This window comes from Rhincodon typus, chromosome 6 (genome assembly GCF_021869965.1).
Source record: "Rhincodon typus isolate 14 chromosome 6, sRhiTyp1.1, whole genome shotgun sequence".
NCBI lineage: Eukaryota > Metazoa > Chordata > Chondrichthyes > Orectolobiformes > Rhincodontidae > Rhincodon > Rhincodon typus.
The window spans coordinates 44803199-44825016 of record NC_063337.1 but is presented as its reverse complement, the minus strand read 5'-3'; the positions used below and the strand labels follow the sequence as shown (position 1 = coordinate 44825016).

The window sequence follows — 21818 nt, the reverse complement described above, 5'->3', positions numbered from 1 at the left end:
CAAAATGTCAACTCTCTTGCTTCTCTGCTGCCTGACCTGCTGTATTCCTCCAATTCCACACTGTATTGACTTTTTCTCACAAAGGTAGTTCGAGTGTGGAATGAACTGCCAGAGCAAGTGGTAGATGCAGTGATAGTTACCTGTCCAAATGTCTTTTTAAATGTTGTAAATGAATAGGAAAGGTGCAGTGAGATATGGGTCAAATGCAGGCAAGTGGGACTAGTTTAGTTTGGGATTATGGTCGGCATGGACGAGTTGGCCCAAAGATCTGTTTCCATGCTGTATGATTCTGTTAGAAAAATGAAACATTCTGCTGATTTTATACTGCTTTACTAGTCTGTGAACATGTGTAGTAAAGAATGTACATTTGTCATCTATTTCTTTTATTTGAAATCCGTATTTCAAATCAATTGGTTTGGCTGAGTGCGTATAGTATTATTGATTGAAAATTAATCCATTATGTTGAATGATTTCACAACAGGGCTCATGGTGTCATGAGACCCAAGATCTCCAAAAGATGACACCTCCAACAATAGAAAATGTCCCTTAGCACTATTATAATGCTGGATTAGATTGGGAATTTATGTTCTGCTTACAAATTCAGGCAAGAGTACCATCCATTGAGCTAAGGTGATACCCTCCTAAGGTTTAGGTATGCTAACTAAGCAAACAAAGTGAATTCTACATTTGCTTTCATAATTGACCAATCTATTTCACTGCCCATGGGAGTATTGGTTAACAACTTAGTTTTCTAAGCCATCGTTGTTATACCACACAAGGCTATTTTTCTATTAAAGTCTAGGCCAGCTCTCTCTAAGAATTGTTCCATCAATCCCATTCTCCTGCTCTATTTTCATAGCCACCTTTTATTTTTGCTGAAGTACCCATCAATTTCTTTTTAAAATTATTCAAGTGGACTGAGACTTGCAGTAGATTTGTTTTTCCTTCTTCTAATTGCATGTTCCTCTGTACTCCTTATACTGCTCTTTTATATATGGCAATAAATTAAACACTTGAAATTTGTAAAGCGATAAAAGCAGCACACTAGAAGATTTTAAATATAATTCTAATATTTATTGTAAGTATAAATGTGATTATTGGCAGGTTAGCTCAGCATGTATGTTAGCGTGAAGGTGGAAGAATACGTATCGTTACATAAATGCTGAAAAGAACCTAATTGTGGCTTAGGTCATGGAGAGTGGCTTAAAACATTTCCTGTTATGTTGCTGTGATCTTTAAACTGGCTGTTTTGGAGTACTAGGTGCATGTAAAATGGTAGTAACCAGTTTTGCAGGTGTGATGCCCTTCTGTGGTGTTGACTTGTGAATGTTTTCTAATTCATAGAAATTTCTCATTTTGAATATTTTTAACTAATTGCTATAGGACTAAACACAACAGCCAAATTTTTCACAAAGTTTGAAGTTGTAATATTCAACTAACCCACCCCTTAGGATAGTGAATATGTAGAATGGATTTGGGATTAATTGACCTTCAGTTAGAACTGTTGATCCCTCTCTGGAGAAGGATTGAGAATTGTAGATATTAACAATATTCCTTGAGTTCATGAAGGAACTGAATGTCATTTTCAAAGTAAGGAAGTTTTAAGAAAACACAGTGGGAAAACTCCATTAAGTACGTAGAAGGGTTTTGACACTTCTTTTTGTTTTGTATCTAACTTTACATTCTTTATAGCAACATTCAGGAATAATTAAGCTGTGAAGGAATTATTTCTGGTGATTAGATACTTGTACAAAATGTGATTCCATTTCTTTGAACGTTAAAGGAATCTATAGGAATGACCAGCTACTGTATGTACTATTGCTTTTTATTGCAGGGTGAAAATGTCCGCCCACTTTCCTTGTCAGGGCATGTTGGATTTGACAGTTTACCAGATCAACTAGTAAATAAATCTACCTCCCAGGGATTTTGCTTTAATATTCTTTGCGTTGGTAAGTACTTGAATATTTTTATTCCAATTCTGTAGTTGAACCATGGTCAGTGAACTAGTGATTCAGTTAGGCAGCTACAGAGATGCTATTTATTTTGAAGAATCTAGAAAAGGGACACAAATTACTCTGTTCATTATCTTAAAATTAGAACAGAGTGAATATAGAACTCCTTTCCAAGGCTGTGGATAAGGGTATCATCCAAGTCTGGGTAAATGGAGCTTAGGCACAGATCAGTCAAAGTCTGGTGAGACTAATTCATCATTCTATGGCACTTGCTCACTGCCCTCCTCACCTTCTCTTCTTACTCCATTGAGTCAGTCGTGTTCAAAATACACTGGCAGTAATGAGAAATGAAAGGCATCTTTTTAAAAAAAAAAAAACTAGAATAATTTAAACAATTGAAGAAAGTACTTCTATGGGATTGATTAATATTGAACATTAAATCATTTTCACTTGATTAAGCAAATGAGAAACTAAATTAAATCCGTTCTGAGGAAGGGTCACCAGACCTGAAATGTTAACTCTGTTTTTTCCTTCACAGATGCTGCCAGACCTGCTGAGCTTTTCCAGCAACTTTGTTTTTGTTCCAGATTTACAGCATCCTCAGTTCTTTTGGTTTTTTAGAAACTAAATTATATCTTGTTCAGTTTGTGGTTTTTTCCTAAAAAACTTCATTACAAAGAATGCCATATGGCTCAGGTCAATTACAAAGCCATGGAGAGTATGGTTTTTGGTGGTTTTTATGACTCCAGCTAATCTCAACTGTGTGAGAATGCTTTTGAGGTAAAAGACATTTTTTTTCCTTAAGGAGACAGATTTTAGTTTTGTAACTTGGAGTATGTGCAGGATTGTGTATGTTAGTCTTTTTATGTGATTATTTTAGGATTTAATTTTTTAAGATATCAACATTTATTGTAGAGTTTCATGTCGTTCTTTTTAATTAAGACTGCTCTGTTTTGGACAACATTCAGAAACATAAGGTAGACAACCAGGAGGCTGGAAGAACACAGCAGGCCAAGCAATGTCTGGAGGAAAGGAGCAGTCAACGTTTTGGGTATTGCCCTTCTTCAGACTGGATGCGGTGGTAGGGGGAAGCTGCAGATAAAGAGGGGTGCTGCGCTCTTCCAGCCTCCTATTTGTCTACGTTGGATTCCAGCATCTGCAGTGTTTTTGTCTCTAATTCAGAAACATAAGTTGGGACATTTTGGGGTAACATTAATTCATTTGGGGTGACACTTATACTTCAAGCAGATGCATAAATTATTTGACTGGTGCCACTGGTAAAGATCTTTTTGAAGTTAATAAGCGAGGAGCTGTTATAAAGACAGTCTTATTAAGTGATTAGCATGTCAAAGAATGAATTAGGGGACAATAGGAAGTGATGTCACTGAGGTAATCATTATTTTTAAAGAAACCAGACAGTAATTGGGCAGACACTGCCTTGCCAATCCAAAATTGACCATGAACTGTGGACTCGGTAGTAAGCTGATTGGAGTTCAGGATGTCTCTGATCATCTGCAGGAGTTGTGGCTAGAATGACTTAATAAGTGGCAACTCTTAGTAGTTCATGTACAAGAAGCAAGGCTGAAGGCAGAAGATGATCTTCAGGCAACAGAAGAGAGCAAGAGATTTGTGCCCAATTAACTAGTCTTGGGAACTGAATCCTAAGTTGATTGACTGACTGAAAATCATTGCTTTTGTTAATTATTGTTTTTGTATTTATAAAATATTTTTATACCTGGATAGGGTCTTCTGACTAATCAGAACTAGTAAACATTTAGATGAGCTTTCTCCAGCTTTGTCTATAATTTTAATTGCTTTGGATATTGCAATTAAAGGCACACGCATATGCAGCATAGAATAAAAGAATGGTGATAATGGTTGATTTGCATTGTTATCCAAGAGAAGGAGCCATAAGTGGAGTGTGTACATTTGAATGTCTTTTATTAAAGCTACGCTGTTGCCAGGTCTTTTTGTAAGTCCAATGATGCATGGCTAAGTTGTGAAGATACTGCCTTCATCCAGTGCTGGTGCTGTATAAGCACATTTGCTAATGAACTCCAGAATTATGACAGCTCAGAATCATTTGGTTGTCTGTGGCTGATGCCAGAGACTTTACTGATGTGAAATATTTAGTGGTGCAAAGTCTGAAATATATTTTTTACATTAGAAACATATTTTTAAAAAAAAAACAGTTCGAACTGTTATGTGCTGAACTGGGAGAATGTTTAAAGTACATATATTTACCTATCACAACATGATAACTATGGTGCTGAATTGACAATGCAAACTGTTCAATTTCCACCATATAACTCTCTCAAATCAAATTCATTCTACTGTGTTCCTTTTATGGGTTGGAATCAGAAAATGACTGTAGATGTTGCCAGGTTGTCACTAAAAACACACCTGTTTTACTTGTTTTCCAACAATGGGAACCTGCTATCTTTTGGTAGTCCAGTCCCACACAATATGATTGACTGACTGTCTTTATCCACAGGATTTTGTTGAGGTGGGTAATGAATGTTATCTTGCCAAAAGTTATCTTGCCAAAAGTAACCTTGCCAAGAATATCATTGATGCAATAAGTTGATATATGTAAAGTAACAGTAAATAATAAATTGAGTCTAGTATTTATTTTATGAATTATGCAGCTATACCCCATGAGCAATTAAGAGTCCCTTCCTGATCAATGCAAGTATCCTAAATTCTTTGATTTTTTTTTTTAAATGCCCAGCTCCTTTGGCTTATACTGTCTGTTCTAATTCTATCAGTCTTTACTATAGTGCTTAACTACTACCTTACCTCAATTACTAAAATTTTTTCCTCTCTAGTTCTGTAATCAACCTTACCACCCCATGCTCACCCCTTTGCATTTGAGGACTACAAGCCTGAATGCATGTGAAACATACTGGTTAAGTCATTTATTATTGTCGCTGGCTGAGCCACATCAAGAAACTAACATTTTGCACTCTCCTTGGTTAAATCTTCCCTGTGCTGCTGCTTTTCAAGTGGAAGGGGACCCAAGTGGCTATATTTCTTAAAATGCCTTTTCTAACACCTTACCCTCACCTGCGACCAAGGGCAAAGAATTTGTAGATTCTTTGACTGGAGGATCCATACAGCTCCTTTTGTTACTACACCCCCACCCCTATTCACCTTGTGCTTTCTTGTCTCCCTCCTAATATCCTACCTTTAATTGTTTGGTACTTATTTTTTTCCTCTGAGCATTGTGCTTGCTATCTGGTCTTGGCTGTCCTTCAAGTTTGTCTTTTTCCATTAGACTCGTGTGCCTTGATTCCCACACCTCAGTCAGCTCTTATGAATAGTTGGAAGCTGTCTGTTTCAGTCTGTCACATTGTGCCATACTTTTAAATGCTTTTACAAAATCCTCTAGTTTTTTTTTTAAACAATTTTCAATTGTAAGATTTTTCCTTTTCAGCGTCTTAGATCCACAGCACAGAAAAGGGCCTTTTTGGTTCACTGCTTCCATGCTGGTGAGGGGAAAAAGTCACCTAACTATTCTAATCCCATTTTCCAGCACTTGGCCCATAGCCGTGTGTGTGTGTTGCATTTTTGTCCATGTGAATACCAGTGTTCCGTTAATATTTTAAATAATCAAACCTTGTAAAGATTTCATGAATTTCAAATGACACAGCACAAAGGGAAGCCAATTGGCCCAACGTGCTTGTGTGACTCTACCAAAGAGCTTTCCAACAAGTCCTGCTCACCACTCTTCCCACATCCTTTCAAATCTTTTCTTGTGACTATTTATCCAATTCCCTTTTGAAAGTTGCTATTGAATTTCACCACCCTTTTCAGACACTACATTCTAGAATGTACTAATTGTTTTCATAGGAAATATTTCTTTCTGTCACTACTTGGTTCTTTTGCCAGTCACCTTAATCGGTGTACCCTTGTTACTAACCTTTCTGCCACTCGAATGGAGTATATATGGAAAACCTAACAACGCCTTTTGTGACAAATCCTTCAGTCAAATGTCCTTCTTGCCTTATACCGGCAGTTTTCCCCTGCATGTTTTTAAAATAAAGGTCTTCACATGCTTTCAAAATATGCTGCCCATAATTGAATGCCATTCCAGCTTGGGTCTAAGCGACGTCTTAAAAAGATTTAGCTTAGCTGTCTTGTTTTTTGTTTGATATTACTTAATAACATCAAAGGTACATTTATACTTTATTTTAACCATCCTTCTGAACTTGATCTGCTGTCTTAAAATTCTGGGCACATATGTTATGTGTCTGTCTGTTCCTAATTGTTGTTGACATGAAATTCAAAAGTGTACATATTTTCATGTTTATTTACAAGGATTCGTTTCAAACATTCTAAACCTAATTTCCTCGGTCCAAACTAAGTATATATTTATGGTGTACCACCTGTCACTTACTAACATTGCACTTAAACTTGGCTGCCTCCTGAAGCCCTGAGATGTCACAAACGTCAGCCTTTAGCTCACTAGATTCACTACACGTGGAACTAACAAACAACTGAAGGCACAAAGTACAGCAAAGGCTAGGGATCGTGACAGTACTTTCACTTTGGTAGTGAAGACACTGGTGTCTACCTGACTCTGGAAAAGTTCCCCATATACTATGTGTTCACAAAATAAATCTATCGCTAGACTATTAATCCAGTGATCCAGGGAATGATTTGGAAACCTGGGTTCGAATCCCTCTGTGGCAGATGGTGGAATTTGAATTCCATGAAAACCCATAATTAGGAGCCTAATAGTGATCATGAAACCGTTCAGTTGTAGGGAAAACCCATCTGGTTCACTAATGCCCTCTTAGGGAAGAAAACTGCCTGGTCTGGCCAACATGTGACAAATGTGGTTAACTCTTAACTCTGTTATGAATGGGCAATAAATTGCTGGTCTAACCAGTGACTCCCACATCTTGTGAAAGAATTTTTCAAAAAACTCAAGGAAACAGGTTAATAATGGTTTATTTCATCCATACACAAACAGTCAATCTTATCACTGCAAAACCAACTCTGGTAGATTACAGACACCTCCAATCTTTATACTAAACATTGTAGCATACATATGACAATTCCTGCACTCCTCTGTCCAGGTGAGAGTCATAGTCAGACAACACAGAAACAGACCCTTTGGTCCAACCAGTCCGTGCTGAACATAATCCCAAACTAAACTAGTCCCACCTGCCTGCTCCTGGCCCATATCCCTCCAAACCTTTCCTATTGATGTATCAATCCAAATGTCTTTTAAATGTTGTAATAGTACCCGTATCCACTATGTCCTCAGGAAGCTCCTTCCACACATAAATCACTTTTTTTTATTTTTTAAAAAAAAAAAATTCCCCCTCATATCTTTTAAAATAAACTTCTTCTATAACGTTACCTCTTAATCTTCAGACCATATCCCATGGATGAAAAGTAAGGGCTGCTCTGATTGTGGCTTCAATTCCACATTATCACCTGCCCCTTTCTTTGATCAAGGGGTGGGGGAATGAAGAGGAGACAGAAGGAATCCTCCTCGTTCTGTCTCAAATGAGACCCTATTTTTTTTTTTTAACAATCCCTCCTAGTTCTAGTCTCTCCTACAACAGGTAACATCCTTTCAGCATCCACACTGTTAATGTGGGTTCACTTCCCATACCACTGAGGCTACCATGAAGGATTCTCCTCCCTTGCCTAAGGTGTGGTGAACCTCCGATTAAACCATCACTAGTCGTCTGTCTCTCTAATGAGAGTAGCCCTATGGTCTGGAGCTTTTACTGTTTCCTGCTCCACAAGCTGTTATTTTGCTTAAACTTTGGATGTGGCAACTTGTCAAATGCCTTCTGCAAATTTAAGCACAGCATGTCCACTGATTTCCCTTTTTGTCTATGTTGCTTGTTTCTTCCTTAAATAACTCCCAGCAAGTTAGTTAAAATGACTTTTCCTTGCACACAATGCCTGACAGCACTGACATTTTGGTATATTCTCCTTAATGAAAGGTCCCAACATTTTCCTTTTGGCAGATGTTAAGCTAACTGACTTGCATGCTGTCTGTCTGGCTTTCTTGCTCCCTCCCTCCCAGTGTCTCTCTTTTTCCCACCCCTGAATAGAGGAGTCATATTCCCTATTTTCCTTTCTGCTGGGGCTTTGGAAAATTAAAATCAGCTGATTTACTATCTCAGTAGCCACTTATTAAAGACCCTACTATGAGGTCTGCTCAGAGCCTGGTGATCTGTCAGCTTTTAATTCTAGTAACATTCTGACTATTGTTGCCCAGGTGATTTTGTAATTGCTATAGATTCCTCCCTCTTGCACCAACTGATTAACAAAATTTTTGGAATGTTACATCAGTCCTCTGCGGTGAAGGCCAATGCAAAACACCTGTTCAATTCATCTGCTGTTGGCTTAATTTCTAATATTGATTCATCAGACTCTTCGTACAGGATCAGTGTGAAGTTTACTTGCTCTTTTCCTTTTTAAATAGCTCTAGAAGTACTTGCTATATTGTTTTGTTTCTATCTAGCTTTCATACTCTAGTTTATCCCTCATTAATCTTCCAGTCACACTAACTTTCTTAGTTAGCTACAGATGGTGTATATATACCTTTTGCTGAGTATTTTGAAATATCTCCTTAAATGTCTGCTGCTGCACTTGTACAGATATCTCCTGTAACCTTATGTCCCAGTTCACTTTAGCCAGCTCTAACTTCAATGTCTCATAATAGCTGCTCACGTTCTGTCCTTTCCAGCTATATAACACATGCAGTCTCTGCTCTACTGTTAGAGCCCTGCTTCAATGCCAATTTTGAAAACTGTCAAACAGAAAATTGTTTCATTCAGCGAACCTTGATTTCTCATGTCCAAATTCTCCATGTTCTGAACTGCTAATTAGAATAGACAACTGAAAGTGAACATCACTGCAACTAACTTTCTGTTTACCCTTTCTTTATTAGCTAGTTGTAGACTTATTGTCAAGTGATGAGATTTACAGTTCAGGAGACATGCTACCCAGAATATGCTTTTGAGCTTCATAAGTAAATCTTGAGGAAATTTGTTAAGAAGCAATATAGAGTCCTGAGTCATAGAGCTATACAGCATGAAACAAACCCTTTGGTCCAACTCGTCAATGCCAGCCAGAAATCCTAAATTAATGTAGTCCTGTTTGGCCCATATCCTTCAACCCTTCCTGTCCATGTACCCATCCAGATGCCTTTTAAATGTTGCAATTATACCAGCCTCCACCACTTGCTCTGGCAGCTTATTCCATACATGCACCACCGTCTGCATGAAAAAGTTGCCCCTCCGGTCTCGGGTCCCTTTTTAAATCTTTCCCCTATCACCTTAAACCTATGCCATCTAGTTTTGGACTGTGCTACTCTGGCGGAAAAGCCCTTAGTTGTTCACCCTATCTATGCCTCTCATGACCTTCTAAACCTCTGTAAAGTCACCCCTCCGCCTCCCACACTGCAGGGAAAAATAGCCCCAGCCTATTCAGCCTCTTCCTATTGCTCAAACCATCCAACTGTGGCAGCATCCTTGTAAATCTTTTCAGAACCCTTTTCAAGTTTCACATTTTTCCTACAGTAGGGAGACCAGGATTGAACACGGTATTCCAAAAGTGGCCTAACTAATGTGGCTGCTGTACAGGACATGATCTTCCAACTCCTATACTCAATACACAGACAATAAAGGCAAGCATACCAAACGCTGCCTTCATTAACCTGCCTACCTGCACCTCTACTTTCAAAGAACTATGAATCTGCACTCCAAGGTCCTTTTTGTTCAGCAACCCTCCCCAGGACCTTATCATTAAGTGTATAAGTGCTGCTCTGATTTGCCTTTCCAAAATACAGCACCTCACATTTATCTAAATTAAACTCCATCTGCCATTCCTCGGCCATTGGCCCATCTGTTCAAGGTCTTGTTGTACTGTGAGGTAACCTTCTTGGCTGTCCACCACACCTCCCAATTTTGGTGTCATCTGAAAACTTACTAACCATACCTCCTATATTCACATCCACGTCATTGATGGCAGTGGACCCAGCACTGATCCTTGTAGCACGTTGCTGATCACAGACCTCCAGTCTGAAAAGCAACCACCATCCTCTGTCTCCTGCCTTCGAGCCAGTTCTGTATCCAAATGGCTAGTTCTGCCTGTATTCCATGTGATCTAACCTTGCTAACCAGTCTACCATGAGGAACCTTGTCAAACACCTTACTGAAGTCAATACAGATCACATCCAGTTCAGATACGGCACATAATCTAAGTAGGCAGAAAAGACAGATGTCTGTGACAGAATAGTTAACTGCTGAATTGACATAATAAATGAGGGAAACGGGGTTGCCCATCTGCATAGCTGATGACAGTCTCCTCAGAATGGTTTACTGGTCTCTAAGCAGACAGCTGGATGGATGAAATTGATCATCATGGCTGAAAATGAGGGTCCTTTGCCCGTTTGCTCATACCTGTCATATTTCTCTTTGTTCTTTGCCTGTTTGAGTTGCCCAAGATATTCTCCTAATCAAGGATTGGAAGTGGCAATTTCTTCCTACTTTCTCAAGCTGTCTTGGGCTACCAAGATGTTAGGCTAAAGCCAGCATAGATCACCTGTGAGAAGCTCTCTTCTGTCTGAAGTACTTTTCTCTTGACAGTCAGTTTATATATCTTTATTACTAGGAAGCTTGTGCCAATTATCTTTTAATTGTCCACTGAGAAGGCCCATATGTTCAAGGTAATCCTTTCGATTTCTATTGAAATATAAAGAAGTCATCTTGTGGTTCGTTACATGCCAAGCCAACTTAAACAAGATATCTTAGCAATGTCTTATTTCTCTGGAGACATCTCCTTGGCAGGAGAGAACTATCTTTTCTGCCTTACCTTTGTCAGCCCAGGGAGTTTTCTTTCTAAGCGAGAGCGGTTCCTACATTAGTCAATAAATTGCTTAAGATTTTATAAAATATATAAACTATGCTTTCTTACTAGTCAGATGGGTGTTTCTTGGAACCAAATGACATATCAACCGGAAATAATTAATTGAATCAATTAATTGAGTTTCAAAATACTTTCCCCACATTAGTCTTAAAGGGATATTGGACAGAAAGCAAATGCATGCTTTCCAAAGCATGGGTTATCATGCCAAAACAGAGCATCCTGTTTGTTTGTTATACCATTCACTCTTAAACGTTCAGTGTGCTACCAAAGCTTGCCATTGGCAGATAATGTATATTATTGACAAGATGAACTGCAACAAACCATAAGAACTCCTTGAAAGGCACCTTCAAAGCCATAAGTTCTACCACCTAGAAGAACGAGCAATGGAGACATGAGAATACCGCGTGTGGGTTCCCTCCAAACTGTACGCCACCCTGACTTAGAGCTATATCACCATTCCTTCTTTGAAACTGATTAAAAAATCTGGAACTCTCTTCTTAATAGCACTCTGTATCTACCCCAGATGACCTGCAACAGTTCAAGAAAGTAGCTTATCATTGCCAAGGGTAAACGGGCATTAGTAACATGCTAGCTTTTTCATATTCACATTCCCACGTTTTCTGCATGTTCCATTATGGATACCAACTTTCTCTGTTGCTTTGAATCACAGAAGTATATATACTGTCTATTATTTTAGTATCTACTCTAACAAAATGGTGATTTAACCTTGCATATCCCTATGAGTAATGGAGATGTTGAGCAAATGTGCTGTTAAGACATTCTTGTGGGATATTTGAACCCATTTTAAATCACTGAGAAATTGACCGTAATTTCTACTTGTATTTCTGTTCCCTGATCTTTACGTAGTTTATTTTAAAATCTTGGTCTACTAATATTCCCTTTATTTTATTTTTTAATTGTTTGTGGGATGTAGACAGTGTTGGCTGGACTGGCATTTATTGCCTTTGAGAACTTCTTCAATCCTTGAGATGTTCCCACATATCTGCTGAACTCTTTCTTCTTGGTAGAAGTCATGTGGTTAGAAAGTGATGTTGAAGAAAATTTGAGTTACTGCAGTGCATCTCATAGATGATGCACACTACGGCCACTGCATTACTGGTCAAGGGATTGGTGGTTGATGTGGTGCCAGTCAAGCAGCTGCTTTGTTTCGGATGCTGTCGAGCTTCTTGAGTAGTGTTGGAGTTATATCCTTTCTGACCAGTGGAGTATTCCGTCTTACTCCTGACTTGCACCTTGTAAATGGTGGACAGGCATCAGAAGACAGGAGATAAGTTACCTGACTCGGAATCCCTAACCCCTGACCTGCTGTTGTACCCAGGGTATGTATATGGCTGGACACATAGACATTTACAGTGCCAAAGGAAGCTATTTGGCTCATCAGTTTCCCACCAATAATCTCACCAAAGATTTGACAACTTTAATTCCACTTTCCAAGTTGTGGCCCATAATCCAAGAGGCTATGGCAATACAAGTGAATGTTTAAATGTTGAGAGTTTCCGGCTGACCCACGCTTTCAGGTAGTGAGCTTTGACGCTTACTGTTGTATTAAATCTATGTCCTTTGATCATTGACCCCTCTACTAATTAAAATCCTTTAAAATGTGCTTTCTTATCTACCCTATCTATGCCCCTAATAATTTTATACACCTCTCAGGTCACCTGTCAACTTCTACTGCACTTCTGAGCTGATCCAATTTTTCCTCAGGGCTCAGATCTCCATCCCAGGGATCATCCTGATAAATCTCTTCTGCTCCTCTCTGGTGCAATCACATCCCTCCATAATGTGGACTCCAGCTGTGATCTAACCAGCATTTTGTACAATGACAGCAAAATTCCCTGCTCTTAAACTCTATATCTCAAATAGTAAAGGCAACTATACCAAATGCCACTTAACCACTTTATCACAGGTCCTGTTACCTTTAAAGAACTGGTGTATGTTCACACCCAGGTCCCTTCGATCTCTCCTCCTCTTCTATCCGCCCTCTATCTTGTCTGAATACCTTAGAGCTAGTTCATTTTCTCGTCAACAATAACTCAGAATATTGACAGCGGGCTATTTGAGAACAGTAATGCCGTTAATAGTCAAAGGATGATGGTTAGATTTATTTTGTTGGAAATGGTCATTGCCTGGTACTTGTGGGGCACTTGTTATTTGCCGTTTGTCAGCTAGGGATGTTGTCCAGGTTTTTCTGTAAGCTGCTTCCGTATGTGAAGAGTTGAAGGATTTCTGACCTTGTTTGGAGGAAATGTCATTGAAGCAGCTGAAGATTGTTGAATAAAAGATACTGCTCTGAGGAACTACTGCGGTGATAGTCTATTCTGAGATGATTCATCTCCGACCACAACCATCTTCCTTTTTATATTAGGTATGCATCCAATCAGTGTAGAACTTTCCCCTTGATTTCCATCAACTCCAACTTTTGCTAGAGCTCCTTGATATGACTCTGTCGAGTGCTGCTTTGATCTTATTTCACTTGTCAAGTTCAGCTCTTTTTGTCTGTCTTTGGACCAATGCTCTAATGAGGTCGACAGCTGAGTAGCCATGGTAGACCTCAAACTGACTGTGTCAGTGAGTTGTTCATTTCTTCTTTTGATAGCTCTGACTACTTCATCCATCACTTTGATCAAGAATAGATGGATATAGAGACTGAAAGGTTGGATTTGTTCTGGTTATTGTGTAATTTTCTATATTATTGAGCAGATAAGTGTTGTAACTGCACTGGAACAGCTTGGCTAGGGGTGCAACTATTTCTGAAGCCTTTAGTACTAGTAAAAGAATGTTGTCAGAGCCTTTTATAGTATTTGGTGTCTTGATTTGTTTCTTGATATCATATCAAGTGAATTGAATTGGTTAAAGACTGTATCACGTGATTCTGAGAACGCTTGGATTGGACCAAGATGGATCATTCACTTAGCATTTCTGAATCAAGATTGCAAATATTTCAGTCTTCTCTTTTCTACTGATGTACTGGGCTACCCCCACCATTTTGAGGATGGGAACCTATCTTGCCCATCAATTATATTGAATAGTTTCAAATTAAATGTGTGGTATTTTGTGAAAAGTTTCTAGAAGTTCATGTCAGCTGCATTTATGGTATCTCTCTCATCCACTGCCTATTGGCATACATTAAGTCCATATTCATCTGGTTGGAAATCTGATTAAATTGTTGCAGTCAGTTGTGAAAACTATTGCTATGGATTTCGGAGGTGACAGTGTTTTTAAGGAATTCAAGAATTTGTATAGTCTTCAGGGTCCGATCTTTGGGTGCTGTTCCTCTGAAAGAAAGAGATTGGTTATCAACATCAGCATGCGCTGTGGTCAGGAAAGCAAATTACATGGCCAGGGATGTAGTTTAAATGCGATAAGCCTTTAAGAAAAGTAATCACAAAACATTTCTGACTAGCCAGATGGAGATGGATGGTTAAGTCATCTCCATGCTATTGTCATGGACTTGGACATAATGTCGGGGTAGCAACCAGAATGGGAGAGAATAAAGGTTTTGCTGATGACCAAGATATCTAAAGTGGAAGTGAGGGAGTTGTTGAGAAAAACCCTGGACGTGCCATAGTGAATTGAAAGGGTAGATCATTTCTATGTGGCTTGGAATGGTTTGTTTTCTTAGTCGGAAGAAGATCAATAAAAAATAGAAGTAACATAAAATGATACGAAGTAGGTTTTTCTAGTTCCTGATGAGGTTCCTTAACTGTGTGCCTGGGCTAATGTGCAACAATATTAGTCGTGGTATATTACGTTGATTCACGGGAATTCATTGTATGACCAAGAACATAATACTCCAGCAGGCCTTTAGTGTAGGCATAACTAGGTGATGAGCAGTTGAGAAAGGAGTCTCATGAACTGTGTATTGAAACAAATGGTCTACAAGGTATCAAGATTCCCATATTAGAAATAAAGTACAAAGTATCTCGGACTGGAACCGATGTGAGGAAGGGTCAGTCTTGAGTAATTATTTCCTCCATAACTGGACTACTGAATAAGGAAATTGTTGAATCAATAATTACCATGTGATATGCACTGATCCCTAAAATAAACAACATAAACAGGCAGTCAAAAAGGGAAGGAAGGAAGATAGACAAGGACAGCTCCCAAAATGGAACCATGCTAATTAAGGCTTAACACCTTTAACCAGCTTCAGAGACAGCTGAAGGAAATGACAAAGATAGAAGAAAGACAAAAAAAAATGCTGGAGAAATTTAGGTTTGACAGCATCTGTAGAGAGAAAAACAGTTTAACATTTCAAGTCCACTGGCCCTTCATCAGAACTGAGATGACAATTGCAGGTTACAAAAATCAAACTGTTCTGCTCTGACAAAGGCCTGTATAATCCAGGGCAGGTGAAGTGTGCTCACCTGTCATGGTTATATGTCTATTATGCCAATCTTGATTAATGTTTGTTCTTTAAACTGTTAGCCTCAATGAAAGTACTTGTCAGGGAATCACCCAATTGTGTAATCTGTGATCCTTAAAATCTAACAGTTGTGAGAAATGCAAGATAATGATTGGACGTGGCCTCATTCATGATACACACCACAGAAACATCACAAACTAGAGGAGGATAGTTTGAGTAGGAGAAACAAATATGTTTGTATCATATGTTACAGTGTTATTGTTGGACTCTGAAAGTGTTTGATAAGCTGTTATGTGCTAGACTAATTAAGATAAGAGCCCATCCATGATGCTAGAGCATATTAGCATGAATTGACGATTGAGTAACTAACATGAGATAGAGTTGGAATACAGGTACACTTTCAGGATTGCAACCTGTAACTAGTAATGTGCTACAGGAAAATTTGCTGGCACTGCAATTGTTTACAACATATATTAATGACTTGGAAGAGGAATATGAATGCACTATGGCTAAGTTTGTGATTGATGTAGCTGGTAAGGGTGACAGAATGCAGAAGGCTATAGATAGGTTAAGACAGTTAGCACAAACTAATCAAGTGGAATATAATCGAAAATGTAAAGATATGCACTTTGGCAAGAAGAATAAAGGGACTGAAATTTATTTAAATGGAGAAAGTGTGCAGAAAACTACACAACAGAGGGATTTGGGACTCCTTGTCCACTAATCACTGATAGAACAGAGAACAGTACAGGCCCTTCAGCCCACGATGTTGTGCCGACCTATTATCCTACTCTAAGATCAAACTAAGCTGCATACGCTTCATTTTACTATCATCCATGTGCCTATCCAAGAGTCGCTTAAATGTCCCTAATGTATCTGACTCTTACCACCACTGGCAGTGCATTCCACGCACTGACCACTCTGTGTAAAGAACCCACCTCTGACATGTCCCCTATACTTTCCTCCAGTCACCTGAAAATTATGCCCCCTTGTGAGAGTCATTTCTGCCCTGGGAAAAAGTCTCTGGCTATATCCACTCTATCTCTGCCTCATCATCTTGTACACCTCTATCAAGTCACCTCTCATCCTTCTTCGCTCCAATGAGAAAAGCCATAGCTCCCTCAATCTTTCCTCAAGTGCTGCCCTCCATTCCAGGCAGCATCCTGGTAAATCTCCTCTGCACCTTCTCTAAAGCTTCCACATCTTTCCTATAATGAGGCAACCAGAACTGAACGTAATATTCCAAGTGTGGTCTAACCAGAGTTTTGTAGACCTGCAGCATAACCTTGCGGCTCCTAAACGCAATTCTCCTGCCAATGAAAGCCAACACACCATATGCCTTCTTAACAACCCTATCCACTTGGGTGGCAACTTTGAGGGATGTATGGACATGGACCCCAAGATCACTCTGTTCCTCCACACTGCCAAGAATTCTGTCAATAACCCTGTATTCTGCATTTAAATTTGATCTTGCAAAATGAATCACTTCGCACCTTTCCAGGTTGAATTCCATCTGTCACTTCCTTGCCCAGCTCTGCATCCTGTCAATGTCCCGTTGCAACCTACAACTATCCACACTATCCACAACTCCACCAACCTTTTGTGTTGTGGGCAAACGTACTAACCCACCCTTCCACTTCTTCATCCAAGTCATTTATAAAGATCACGAAGAGCAGAGGTCCCAGAACAGATCCCTGCGGAATACCACTGGTCACTAAGCTCCAGGCTGAATACTTTCCATCTACTACCACCCTCTGTCTTCTATTGGACAGCCAGTTTTGTATCCACACAGCCAAATTTCCCTGAATCCCATGCCTCCTTACTTTCTGAATGAACCTACATTGGGAACCTTGTCAAATGCCTTGCTAAAATCCATATACACCACATCCACTGCTCTACCTTGATCAATGTGTTTTGGCACATCTCAAAGAATTCATTAAGGCTTGTGATGTATGAGCTGCCCCTCACGAAACCATGCTGACTACTTCTAATCAAACTGTGCTTTTCCAAATAATCATAAATACTCTGTCAGAATCTTCTCCAATAATTTACCGACCACAGAAGTAAGACTGACTGGTCTGTAATTCCCAAGATTATCCCTATTCTCTTTCTTGAACAAGGAATAACATTTGCCACCCTCCAAGCATCTGGTGCTACTCCAGTGGACAGTGAGGATGCAAAGATCATCGCCAAAGGCGCAACAATCTCTTCCCTCGCTTCCTGTAGCAACCTTAGGTATATCCTGTCTGGCCCAGTGGACTTGTCTATCCTCATGTTTTTCAAAATTTCTAGCAAATCCTCCTTCAACCTGTCTGAGCATATCAGCCCGTTCACGCTATCCGCACAAACTACAAGGTCCCTCTCATTGAATACTGAAGTAAACTATTCATTTAAGGACCTCTCCTACCACCTCTGACTCCAGGCACAAGTTCCCTCCACTATCCCTGATTGGTCCTACCCTCACTCTGGCCATCCTCTTGTTCCTGTTAAGTATAGAAAGCCTTGGGGTTTTCCTTAATCAAACCCGCCAAGGCTTTTTCATGCCCCCTTCTAGCTCTCCTAAGTCCATTCTTCAGTTCCTTCCTGGCTACCCTGTAACCCTCTAGAGCCCTGTCTGATCCTTGCTTCCTCAACCTTAAGTAAGCTTCCTTCTTCCTCTTGACTAGATGTTCCACATGTCTTGTCATCCAAGGTTCCTTCACCTTATCCCTTCCTTGCCTAGAAAGCTTGCACCCAACTTCAGTGGGTGTTGGGAAAGGCAAATAGAATGTGTTAACCTCTTTGTTTCAAAGAGAATGGAGTATAAAAGTAGTAAGAGGTTATGCTAAAACTATACAAGGTGCTCCAAGGTTTTGGAGTAGATCTGTAGCTCGCGTTGCGGGTGTTGAGGTTGGTTGGCTCGCCGAGCTGGTTTGTTGTTCCGCAGATGTTTCGTTACCGTGCTTGGTAACATCCTCAGTGCAGCCTCTGATGAAGCATCGGTGTGTTTTCCCGCTTGGCTTTTAAACTCTGGGGTCCGTTGCAATGGATTGCCTCACTTTCGGGTTTCCTCTGTAGTGGAATGTATACGGGGTCGCGTTCAATGTGTTTATTAATTGCGTGCTTCATGGAGTGCCATGCTTCCAGGAATTCTCGTGCTTGTCTCTGCCTAGCCTGTCCCAGGATCTTGGTGTTGTCCCAGTCGAAGCCGTGGTTCTCCTTGTCCATGTGGATTGAGATGAGTGAGTATTGGTCGTGTCTTTTTGTAGCCAGTTGGTGTTCATGTGCTCTTTTTGTTAGTTTCCTTCCTGTTTGTCTGATGTAGTGTTTCTCGCAGTCTCTGCAGGGGATCTTGTAGATGACGTTGGTCCTGTCCATGGCGGGGAGTGGGTCTTTAGTTCGGGTGAGCACTTGTCGTAGGGTTGATGTGGGCTTGTGTGCCACTCTGATGCCCAGCGGTCGTAGAAGTCTTGTGGTGAGTTCTGGCGTGTTCCTGATGTAGGGTAGTGTGATGAGTGTGTCGGGGCGTGTAGATTCTGATGCTGTTCCCGTAGGCATCTCCTGACCCAGTTCTTTGGATATCCATTATCCTTGAACACTTGGAAGAGGTATTCTTCTTCCTCTTGGCGTAGTACCATGTTGCTGCAGTGTGTTGTTGCCCTTTTTAAATAGTGTTCGCACGCAGCTTTGTTTGTGTGTGCTGGGATGGTTACCCTGGGATGGAACTATGCCAAGAGGAAGAAGAATACCTCTTCCAAGTGTTCAAGGATAATGGATATCCAGAGAACTGGGTCAGGAGATGCCTACAGGAACAGCATCAGAAAGATTCTACATGCCCCGACACACCCATCACACTACCCTAATCAGGAACACGTCAGAACTCACCACAAGACTTCTACGACCACTGGGCATCAGAGTGGCACACAAGCCCACATCAACCCTACAACAAGTGCTCACCTGAACTAAAGACCCACTCCCCACCATGGACAGGACCAATGTCATCTACAAGATCCCCTGCAGAGACTGCAAGAAACACTACATCGGACAAACAGGAAGGAAACTAACAAAAAGAGCACATGAACACCAACTGACTGCAAAAAGACACGACCAATACTCACTCAACTCAATCCACATGGACAAGGAGAACCACGACTTCGACTGGGACAACACCAAGATCCTGGGACAGGCTAGGCAGAGACAAGCACGAGAATTCCTGGAAGCATGGCACTCCATGAAGCACGCAATTAATAAACACATTGAATGCGACCCCATATACATTCCACTACAGAGGAAACCCGAAAGTGAGGCAATCCATTGCAACGGACCCCAGAGTTTAAAAACCAGACGGGAAAACACACCAACGCTTCATCAGAGGCTGCACTGGGGATGTTACCAAGCACGGTAACGAAACGTCTGCGGAACAACAAACCAGCTCGGCGAGCCAACCAACCTCAATATACAAGGTGCTAGTCAGAACACAGCTAAATTGCTGCAGATAGTTTTGGGCCTCTTGTCTAAGCAAAGATATACAGGCATTGGAATTGAGGATTATTAGATCAGCCATAATCTCATTGAATGGTAGAGCATACTCAATGGCTTATTCCTCCAATGTCTCAAGGTCTTTAAGTAGGAGGACCCTCCAGGGTGTATTGTTGTTCTCTGGTAGCTCCCATAAATGTAAACATTTTCTCAGGATCCTTGCTGGACCTTGAGTTTTTAGTAACAAAATGAATTTTCATTTCATGAATTTATATTACTTTTACCAAGCTTTTGTATGATCATATTCCATAATTTTCATTGGTTTACAGTTTGAGTTCAGGACTGAAAAGGTCCAATTTTGTTCTGATTATGTGTGATGGTGTTTGGTGCCATTGTAGGCCTATTTGTCACCAGCCTGTTGACTGGGGACCTTGAAGATCTGTGTGCCATTGTACAGCATGGAGCTGAAGCTCAGCCAGAGTTTGTCTATATTGTCCCCTATCTGAGTAGTAGTTGCAAGTTGTTTGAGTTATGAAGAGTAAATTTGTAGGGGATCGAGTAATCGGACTCTGGTGATGGGATGCTGCCAAAGGTGAATCCTGTGAACTGAGATGCGGGGCAAAAGCAGGCCAATCTGATGTTTTGTGATGGTATGGAAACCAGCTCATGTGACAAGATTTGAGAGAAGGTCTGACACAATTGGAAAAAGCTCATGCAAAGGATAGATCTGGGAGCAAAGGATAGAAGGAAAATGGGTATGCAACAGCTCACTTTTACAGGTTTGAGTACCAACCACAAAGTACTCGATTGTTACAAGGCTTTGTATAAAGGTGTTTTCAGATGGGCTGCTGATATAGTGTGAATGCCATGACCACGCAGAACGACAAGTGCGCAAGCACGGGAACACAACATAGCAAATATTATGTAATTGACTTGAGGAACCAAGGAGGTGGATAAAAGCAATGGAGAGCGGTTGGTAAGGGAAAGCAGGAGGTGCTGGTGGTGGACAGGCATTGGAGTAGTTCTGGCCCTGGTCATGGCCTCCCATCTCTGGGATCAGCCCCTCCCTGTTTAGCACAGTGGCTGGAAAGGGCCAGGCAGTGGCAACAGGGTGATTGCAATGAAGAAGCAGTGACCAAGGAGAACTATTGCATGGGCACCACCAGGGTAAGTAAGCTCAGCTTTGTCTTTCCCAAGCTTTGCTTCCAGTTTCCTTGTACCACTTGTCCCCATTCTGGTAACATCAGTGGCAAGTCGCAGCTAGCTGACATGTTTGACCACATGTGCACAAGCAGGGGGTTCTGTTTGGCATTATAGCTAATCACTCCATTTTCGGTATATCCATGCTATAAAAGACAGTTTGAGTAGAGCTGAGAAGGTATTGCAGGAATGTGCCATTTTGGTGAAGACTGGTCCATAGAGCTAGATGTATTTGGAAGTTGCTGTCAGGTTAAAATTGGCTAAATCCTTGGTTAAGTACTTTGAAGCACTTTGCAACTAAAATTGGTGCCAAATATGCTGAGTGGACTACCATGAAAATCCATGAGATCTATCTTTGAATCCTCTAACTTGTAATTTGTACAGTAAATTTAATGAGTCAAATCACAGGGGAACAGCCTTGAAGTTTGGCTTTAGCAAAGCTTCATGATACCTTCCAAGGCCTAATGTGCTGCATGAGTGCATCTCCATGTAACCTGGTTAACCATTTCAATAAAATGATGGCTTGTACAACAACTCATATTTGAGGGCATTTAGCCTAACTACTCTGCTATAATCAGCACAGTCACAATACCCTTGTCAGAAGCGATCAGGGTGCAGCACTGTGAAAACATTTATTTTGTGAGGGATTTTTTTGTTTTATTTTTGCTGCCACTGAACAAATAATGGTCTAAACCAAATCAGCCACTTTGAATTTAAGCTAATCACAGCGATTGTTTTTATTGCTTTAGCTATTTTACTGATGGGAATGGTTGATAACTTTGACACAATCAGAATTTCATCTCAACAGAGTTTGACTCATTTGAGATTTCACTTCTTGACTTATTTCACTTACCCAATCTGCTTGTTAATTCATGCTTAATGCCCACAGAGATCATAAATAGTCTAGAATCTTTCTCTTG

The 21818-nt window shown here is 40.3% G+C and overlaps 1 protein-coding gene across 2 annotated transcripts in view; it reads left to right on the top strand.

The window, feature by feature from the left end:
- The window catches only part of LOC125483366 (septin-6-like), a 44672-nt gene that overhangs the window by 10157 nt on the left and 12697 nt on the right, over positions 1-21818 (top strand). For both annotated transcript variants that reach the window (XM_048598322.1, XM_048598323.1), the window contains exon 2: positions 1835-1949. In XM_048598322.1, coding sequence (XP_048454279.1) covers positions 1835-1949 — 115 coding nt within the window. The remainder of the gene's footprint in view (positions 1-1834; positions 1950-21818) is intronic.